The 9,595-nt window shown below is 39.1% G+C and overlaps 1 protein-coding gene across 1 annotated transcript; it reads left to right on the forward strand.

The window, feature by feature from the left end:
- Positions 1–832: 832 nt before the first annotated feature.
- On the forward strand, positions 833–9,163 carry LOC144728725 (selenoprotein W-like). The gene is made up of 6 exons (XM_078608332.1): positions 833–842; positions 1,945–1,958; positions 3,847–3,900; positions 6,203–6,280; positions 7,527–7,651; positions 8,175–9,163. The coding sequence occupies exons 1-5, from the start codon at positions 833–835 to the stop codon at positions 7,605–7,607; spliced, it is 237 nt and encodes a 78-aa protein (XP_078464458.1). The 3' UTR covers positions 7,608–7,651; positions 8,175–9,163.
- Positions 9,164–9,595: the final 432 nt, after the last annotated feature.

Here is a 9,595-nt window from a genome sequence, read left to right on the forward strand (position 1 = left end):
GCATCATCGCCCCATGCAGAGACTTTGACAGTGCCGTGGAAAGTACGAGACAGTCGTTTTTGTTTCATTTGGATATTTGTCTGCGTTTATTCGTGTGCCTATTTCACATAGTAACATTTTGTAAACACACAAAAAACACATACGCAACACCTAGAAACATGGTATGCAAGAATGTGCAGAATCTTCTTGGTTCTTTCGGTAAAGTCATGTAGAAGGGAAATAATAAAATAATAAAAATAAAACATAATAAAATACAATTATCACGACGTTTCGGCCACAACGCAAGCAGCCGTCCTCAGGTGGAGAACAGGTCTGTCGAGAAGACAGTGTCTGTCTTCTCGATAGACCTGTTGTTTTAGTTTTTATTATTTTATTATTTCCCTTCTACGTGACTTTACCGAAAGAACCAAGAAGATGAATCCCTGTTCTCACGAAAGCTTTAAATCGAAATTTAAAATGCAGAATGTGCAATAATTATCTTTTAAAATATTGTAGTGATTATCCTGCGTTTTTTTTTATCTGGTGCCCCCGAAGACGCTGGATAATCGATGACTACTGTGTTCGCATTGTACTCCTTCAATGGAATTTTCAAGGATTTGAATAATTTTCACATTTCATTTTTACAACTGTTACGAACCTCAGCAAGACACAATGGAGGTAATATCCACGATGTATTTATTTAATGGTGACATTTTATATCTATCTTTTATTATATATTTTGTATCTACAGATAACTCTTTGATTAGAAAATATAAGTAAAAAAAATTGCGTCTATTTAAATCCTGCGAGATCGGCGTGTATTGGACCGGGTCCAGTATCTTGCACAACGCCCATGGCTCATGGTTGGACGACGCGCTAGTATCAGCATTCACTTTGGTAACACGAGAATTGGCAGTACCATTCGTAAAGTAGGGGTAATTTGTGACAAGTATTATCGATAAGACATTAAGGCGATATTAAACAGCGGTGTGGTCGTTTAAAATATTTCTTATTAATCAAATTAACTGAAATGTACTTTCATACACCTTGTTTCTAACCTTACTTGAGATCATTTAACAAATCCAGTTCATCGCGTTAGCCCTCTGGAGGGTGACGGGATGGTTGTGCCCGCGGCTCCATATAAAAGGCTCAGTGTAGAGGAAACCGAAGACGCGGAGCAGTGACGGTGCAGAACAGACGTTTCGGCCTCAACCACCTCCACAGCAGCCATGCCGCTCAAAATACACATCGTTTATTGGTAAGCGGCATTCGTGGCCTGCCATCTCGTCGTGTTGCACATGGGCTTGAGACACATTTCGTTGGTATGTTGGTACAGTACCGTAGTTGCGAACCCGCATACTTCATGCCCTCAACAACATCCTGGTCTAAGGAGTCGTGTTTTTTATGGTCGTGTAGCTGGCATTAGGCACATGAAAGGAGGGTTTTGTTGGACAAAGCTTCCTATTGAGGTTTGTTTTAAATGTGTGTGTATATATAACTGCATTTATTTTCTGTTACAGACCTAATGTGCTGTGTTAAGTCCATACATTTATATTTCGTGATTGTGTATATGTATTTAGAGTATGATTCTGAGTCAGTCGTGATGTATGTTTGAACCAGGTTTAGGAGTCAATTGAGAATTTAAAGTAAGATAAAGTATGTACACTGCAGTATTGTAAGTGCATGACGATATCGACAAGCCATTGAAAACCACGCTATGACTTCATGTCGGCGCTTGTGGCTATACATTACAGAGTATAACAATTACACAGTACCCTGTATCGTATTGTAACCATTCAACAATAAGTGTACGTGTATGGGGGAAGTTATATAACATGTACGTTGATATACAGCATTGTGTGAATGAAATTCATTTCTTAAAGCACCATTGCAATTTGATGTGTCACACACTGGTCATTTTTGACAGGTCACTAACCCAATGTTGTTGTTACAGTGGCGCCTGAGGGTACCGAAGTCGGGTAAATGACGCACCTTCCCCTGTCGATGACAATGCCAAATATTTCAGTTGAATTTATAAACGAGACGACACCTTGCCAGATAATGATCACATTCGCCAAGATCGGATTGTGCCATGGGCGTGGCTGCTATGACCACAACCCCACGCTACAGCCAGCCACAACCCCACGCTACATCCTTGTGTGTACCTGGCCACAGGGGGTCACGACCTTCTTTGAGCAAAATGCAAAGTCATACACCAGTGACGCACCTGCGTGTTTGCCTGTCCACGAGTGGATCTGCACTGCCCCCCTGTACAAACATTCAACGCTTTTTATTATTGGTCCAAAGTGGGCATTTTAAGTCCATACAGTAGAGGGAATACTACTGACACAAGCACACTATGTACGTAAGCACACCTTGATTTGATACCAAGTGTGGGTTTAGTGTCTTGGCTTCTACGCTATGTTTAAGAGTTTGAGCTATAACACAATACTAACGTTGCCAAAGTAGAGCAAACCAGCAGCATTAACCAAAAAAATAGGGGCTAATCAAGCTGGGAAGTTTTCTATTCCCAGCTTGATTAGCCCCATTTTTTAACAAAGTTAAACCTAAGTAAAATTTAGCAGCCTTATAGTTTACTGCAGTATACTGAAAGGCAACCAGTTTGTCAGCTTAATACTGCATCTTGTTTAGTTATCTGCCCTTTTTTAACCACTTATCGCCTACACACGGTGCCTTCCCCTAATCCCCTGCAGCATAACAAAAGGAGGCTTAACTTAACCCTTCCCCACGGCCCATCCTGGCTCCTCCCCCCCTTCACCTGCATATAATATCGTGTCTCTTAGAGTTCTCCCCACTTGATACAGTAATTTTGCTGTGACGATGCCACCTGAAGACGGAAGCTTGTGTTGCCTCCGAAACGTCGTGGTTTAATTTATTTTTCTTTTATTTTTTACCTACGTGACGTTACCGAAAAAAATCAGAGTATGAACTTAAGTTTGCATTACCAAGAGCACACTTGTAAAATTACGATAATTTTATACGAGCAATATGCCATGGTACAGTACGTTGAAATATTCCAAAGGGAAAATTATACACTGAGATGACGGTTAAAAGTATGGTTAACATTCTATGATTCTGTTGTTTCCAAGGTCATAACTTTGGGCAACCATAATAATGCTTGTTTGTGCCCATTGTGGGCGTTATCTGAACTGGTTCTTGTGCTCGTCCGTTTTGTTAACAAATAAAAAACATTAAAAAATCCCAACATGTCTTGCCAACAATTACCCCTTCCTTGATGTGTAATGCAGAACCCTGGAGGCATAAACAGGCTGTGTGCTTTGAATTGGCTCTCGAAGGAAAAAAACAATTACGGACCTTTTTTTTAAATCGAAAAATTACGGACCTGTTTATGATGCAAACTGGATAATCTCTATCAAGTTGGCTTATAAGGAAGTGGGCCCATTTTTTTTATTTCAACTTGACTCATTTATTTTAATTCGCACATCTCCGTTTAGACTTCATGTTACTGGACAACACCACTCCTCAACAGTGATTGGATTGTTGCGAATCGTTTGTATTGTTTCATGCTTTTCCGTCTAATTTGTACAATGTTATAAACTCCATTAACTTAAATCTAACCATGTTTTCATGAACCAAAATCAGATCCTTAGATAAAATGGAGGTTTCGTGAGCCTTAATCGATTAAATGAATGCATCCCTCCATCGCCCGCCCCCCCCACCACTGAACATTATTGCTGCATATTCGCTTGTCATCATAATCGATACATGAGTTGCAAGTGACGCGAGCACATTGTTGCATGCGGATAATTTAAACCACAGCTGACATCAATTATTGTTGTTGGATGTCATCGCATGCTGAACATGTATTTGATTTTTTTTCTGCAGTTTCACCGCCTCAAGGATGAACTTGAAACCGAGTTCCCTGGAGAGCTGGAGATTGTGAGTATGAGTTAGAGCGTTTGTAGCTTTTGTGTTTTCGTACACATTTTATAATGGTGCCATTTGTACATGTTTATATACCGTAGTCGAGTTAAAGTAATGACATTTCAATATGTATTGTAGCACGACTGACTTTGTTAGATTTTGGAGGATTCATTTTATTGTCCGATGCAATTACATATTGAGCGTCACACTATGCAAGTTCATTGCCTTATACCTTCAGGTTTACCTTGCAAAATATACTTTTAAGACGCGATCGGCTCTTGCCTACCTATATAGATGGCAATGGTTTGATACATTCAACTAATATTCTAATAAATATGTATAAAGACTATTCCCATAGAAACAGTATGACAATGGCACAATTATATTCTTGGTTCTTTCGGTAAAGTCACGTAGAAGGGAAATAATAAAAATAAAACAATAAAATGATCACGTTTCGATTGCAACACAGGCAATCATCATCAGGTGTGAAAACCACAGCAAGAACATTTTCTGTGAGAATTTTATTGTTTTATTTTTATTATTTTATTGTTTCCCTTCTACGTGACTTTACCGAAAGAACCAAGAATATGAATCCCTGCAGTCACGAAAGCTTTAAATCGAAATGGCACAATTGTTATAATTCATAAACAGACTTCTATAACGCAACTCTTCACGTACAGGCACTCCTCTATACGGAATGGCTTTGTTTCTGACGAGTCCGTGAAGCGAAATTGCGTATTTGGATACTTGCTTCCCCATTGACTTCCATTTATATGATTGGAGATGAGTTCCTGCGGAAAACAATTCGGCCCCAAGATGTAATAAAATCACACTTAAGAACGCAGCAAACATTTAAGCACATTCTGTGGAAAATCTATTTCATGATAAAATACTAAAACTCAAAACAAGTCCCAAAATAAAAAATACTGTACGGTACTTGCCACCAACTGTGGTGATCACTGTGTGAGGTGGTGGTACACGCCTCGTACTGATGATCAACACATTTAGATCACATTACGCCTGTGTTGGCGTCTGCAGTGGCATCCAGTATCACATAGGACTCATTTTAAATCATTTTTGCAAACTTACAAAGCATTGAACCACCTTTCCTCAGCCTACCTTAGAGACACGCTACGTCCATTTGTCTCAAGGTCTGCAAGATATGGGGATGCAGATATCTGCATTACCAGGTCGAGGCTTCCGTCTATTTGTGACCAAGCTTTTTCCCATGTAGCCCAGACTCTGGCACTCTCTTTCACGAGCTGTTAGGATCTCGGAGTCTGTGGAAATTTATTAAAACACGTCTTAAAACTTATTTATACAATTCTGTTTACGTAACTATTTCATTTAGCATTTATTTTATTATGTTGTAGTTTCATGAGGTATTTTGATGCTGAGTGTTTTCTGCTGTCTTGTATGGTGCTTTGAGATCCTCGATTGAGATACACTTTATAATTTGAACTCTTATTGAAGGACCGAACCAATACTCCGTTTCAGTTTTCAGTTTCATTTATTTGGTAGAGCCCTGTGAGCCATTCGGCTCTTGAATCGGGTGCAACCGCAACAAACAAAAAACATGAAAAAGAAAACATCTTAAAGTGACTATGTGATTATGTGCAAACAGAAAAATCCAGGAAAAAAACAGTACAAAAATCTTCTAGAAAAAGCACCAACGCTGTGTGCAAAAATCCCAGTGGGATGCAAGTCAAACAACAACAACCACAAGACAACTTAGATTAAAGCCATCATTCTAACTCCATACCACAACAAACAAACATGGCCAAACCAAAAAAATACTAGCCAAGCTTGGGTGGCCACCTGGGGCATCATGCAATCCAAGCTAAGACAAACGACAGACAGCATTGTTCGATTTTTTCGATCCAAAAAAAATATAATTTAGACATTCAAAATCCGGTTAATGTTAATTTCACGTAAAGTATATCGAATTAATTCCCTAATATCTAAGTTGCGTTTTGCCAAATTCCACGTATTGAGTTTCCATATAATGAGACATGTCTATTCTGGATTTGTCTGGGCACTCGCATGCTGAAATACACTGCTTTATTCTGATAGTCAGATTGAAGTAGAAACCTAGTATTAGACTACAAGGGATACGATCAATACAGTACATCACATTGTAGCATTGCATAATGTTAAAATTGGCATCAGTATGCATCTAGATTTCAAAAGTACATCGGTGTTGGACAACTGCGTGAAATGCTCTTAGGTTCTTTCGGTAAAGTCACGTAGGTAAAAATAATAATAAAATAATAAATGAAAATAACTAAATTGCGTGAAAACTGCTCTGTTGGAACAGACTGGTGAGGGGACCCCGACACAGACTGGCTTCCTGGAGGTGCAGATTGTGGGAGGGAAACTTCTCCACTCCAAGGCCGTGAGTGTCTTTACTGGGCACAGCTCCGAGCATAACATTGCACATTGATTCGTATGTATGTTGAACTTCTACTACTGTTGAACTTCTTTCACACCGTATGTAGCCAACCGTGCTAATCGGAGATGTGGGGGAAGGACAAACTAAACACAAAAAGCAGTTCTAAAGAAATTTGTTTTAAATTTAGAAATGTAAAATGCAGGTGGATATTCTTGCTATGTCAGAGGCTTTCACCTCCACGTCCATATTGACTACTTTGACGTGTATATGGCTGTAAGGGTGGCAACGTTCCATTTTTAAGGGGTTGGAATCCTATCCCCTGCTCTGTTGTCGGTGACAGCAATAGTACCCCTCTGCTGAAAAACACACCAATGACACTGCCATATATATTTCAGAATGTTATGCTACTCACACTTAACCCACAAATGAACATATTGAAAAATACTTATAATGAATTGTTCAGAATTGGGAACTGAATGACATTGCATTTTAATGTAAAACAATTATTGCATGAATAGGTCTTTGCCTCACACCTCCGATTAACAGTTGGCTACATCCACACATACAGCTGTATAGACTTGCTGTGATCTTACATATTAACGTGTCTGTGTTGTAGATCACTGTTATTACACGCTTGTTTTAACTCACTGTCTGTTGTTGTATCCTCAAATCTTGTTACTCAATTTTAACCAACTTCGCAATGTGGTATCGACTGCAAACTTGGTATACTTATGTTATACTAATTACAATACTATATTCTATAAAAAAATAGTATTTTTAAACATTCATTTTTATATGTTATGTTTCGGCTTGGGTCCAATTGTCCACGCTCAACTGACGTTGGCTGTAAACGTTATGGCAAGCTTCGGGGAGTCGTGGAGTTCTGCCATTACCAGTACGGTACATTTCATTAAAGCGTGTTTTTTTAAAAGTATTTTTAAATGACTTATTTTGTACAGATATGGAGTACCTGATTTGAGCGTTATCAGTCTCAGATGTGCTTTGGCGGTTAAGATATAAAATTACAAGAATACACGAGACATTGTGTTGATGGATGCAGTTGTGTATAGCTGGAAGGAGAAGAAAAATTCGTTGCAGCTTGCCAAAACTGCCTATGGCAGTGTTTACATGTTCAGAAACCTGCTTCACTTGGTGTGTCAGACACGTTTTCTGAGTCGTGAATACAACTCCGCTATTCTTATGATTATGCATCTATACCAGTATAATTAAACGACATGTTGCATTGCAGAACGGCGATGGGTTTGTAGACTCGGATGAGAAGCTACAAAAGATCTTCAGTGGAGTGGAGAAAGCCCTCGAAAAGAAGTAGCCAGAATGTGTTGAAGCAGAAGCATGCTTTGCTTCTTAACAGAGGTAAAGGCTTGTCTGTGTCGCTGGTTGTCTGTGTCGCTGGTTGTCTGTGTCGCTGGTTGTCTGTGTCGCTGGTTGTCTGTGTCGCTGGTTGTCTGTGTCGCTGGTTGTCTGTGTCGCTGGTTGTCTGTGTCGCTGGTTGTCTGTGTCGCTGGTTGTCTGTGTCGCTGGTTGTCTGTGTCGCTGGTTGTCTGTGTCGCTGGTTCTAAAGAAATGTATTGATGTTATAATAATGTATGATTCAAAGCTAGCACATTTATAGTAAGAAGTCAGTCAGCATGTGTAAAACTATTTATTATTTTATTATTTCCCTTCTACGCGACTTTATCGAAAGAACCAAGAATATGAATCCCTGCAGTCACGAAAGCTTAAGATCAAAAAGCTCCATAAATCTTTAAAAAATCTAGATTTTAGTTTTAACCACTGCCTGCTCTTGCTCTCCAGTGCCTTAATCGTCATAAAAATGGGTTTCATACATTGCTGTCGTGATAATGTCGTCTTGTTTTGTGGCCCCCTTTGGTGACAGCTTTAACAGGACTTGTGGTCGTTTCACCGTGAGCCGGCGTCGGATGAAGGAGATGGCGGAAAAGCTTCGGCCTAGTCGTCTCCCGAGGGCTCTTAGCGCCCTGCCACGATGAACAAACCACTAAGGAGTTAAACTCTTGTCAATAGTCTCCTCTGCATACACATCTATAACTTTGTTGCAACTGGGGAGGAGACACTGGTGTTTTTTTGTTATTGGTTTAAATTTCACTAGGGGGTGGGTATGTTGCCAATGGTATCGTTTAATTCACGCAGACTTTACTTCTAAAATTGGTCATCAATAAACCCGTCATCTCGATAGAATGCATTGCATCAGAAGCAATACTTTGTTGTGTTTACTGTTCTAAAGTATGTGCTTTTTTTAGTTTTCAATTGTTGGGCTTAACACTGTTAACTGTTCCTTCTAAAAAGCAAATAACTGAAAACACGCATTGCAGGGGTTTAACTTTGGCTAATCATTGTCCCAAACTAAGGAAGTTTTGTAATGGCATGCATACATGTCCTAATTGGTATTGGCAGGAAACCCAATGCATTCTGAGTCTTGAATACATATAAACATTAAGCAGTTTCATAAAACCATTCGGGACTGGGCCAGTCTGAAATTTGACAACTTTTATTTGAGCATATATTGCCCCATTTTATATCAACGTTGATTAGCCAAAACCAATTTCAAGTATGCTGCTGCAGTGGATGAGTCGTCGTGCAGTGCATTGCACACCGCTAAAAATAATCGGACACGCTTGGTTCCCGATTACAACGGAGCCATTTAAATTAGCAGTGTCGTCTACTGTATTACACTGTACTCGGCAGGGATTTTGTCTTAACACCTATGTATAGACACCTTATACATACGCAGCTTCTGAATACACTCCACACCTCAAATGTTTTCGATAGGTACGTTTTGCAAATATTGCCCTGTGGAATATTTATGAAATATGTAGTGCTCAATAAAATTCCTTAAATTATGATAAATGAAATTGTGGCTTTTTGAGACGAGTTGAGAGATTGTTTTGAACATTGTGATTCGTGTTCGTTTTCTAATTCAATCTCAAGTTGTTTAAAGTATCCAAGACCAAATAAAACATGGTTAACTAACTGTAGACTTTGCATGTTGTAGAATTCATCAGGGAATAAATATGGATTGGTGACATGGATATTAACCATGCAAATGCATACATTTATTTAAATGCATTGTAATACTATACATTTCCTCAACGATACAAACATTTCAAAGTATAGCATTCCTTTGAAGATAACACAATTATCCCATGGTCGCAATTATCTTAAACAATTGACGCTGCATCAAAAACAAATGTAATCTCTTAAAATCTCGTTACATAACTACTCGTGGTGAGAATGTGCAAATGTTACCCCCCCCCCCAACTTCTATTCTGCTTTATCCAC

This window comes from Lampetra planeri, chromosome 30 (assembly GCF_965212315.1).
Source record: "Lampetra planeri chromosome 30, kcLamPlan1.2.h2, whole genome shotgun sequence".
NCBI lineage: Eukaryota > Metazoa > Chordata > Hyperoartia > Petromyzontiformes > Petromyzontidae > Lampetra > Lampetra planeri.

What these genes read in the sequence shown, in the direction of transcription:
- LOC144728725 (XM_078608332.1), top strand. An exon ending in TCCCTGGAGAGCTGGAGATT is followed by an intron (nt 3,901 to 6,202) that starts GTGAGTATGAGT and finishes CTGTTGGAACAG; the next exon opens with ACTGGTGAGGGGACCCCGAC. An exon ending in AACTTCTCCACTCCAAGGCC is followed by an intron (nt 6,281 to 7,526) that starts GTGAGTGTCTTT and finishes GTTGCATTGCAG; the next exon opens with AACGGCGATGGGTTTGTAGA.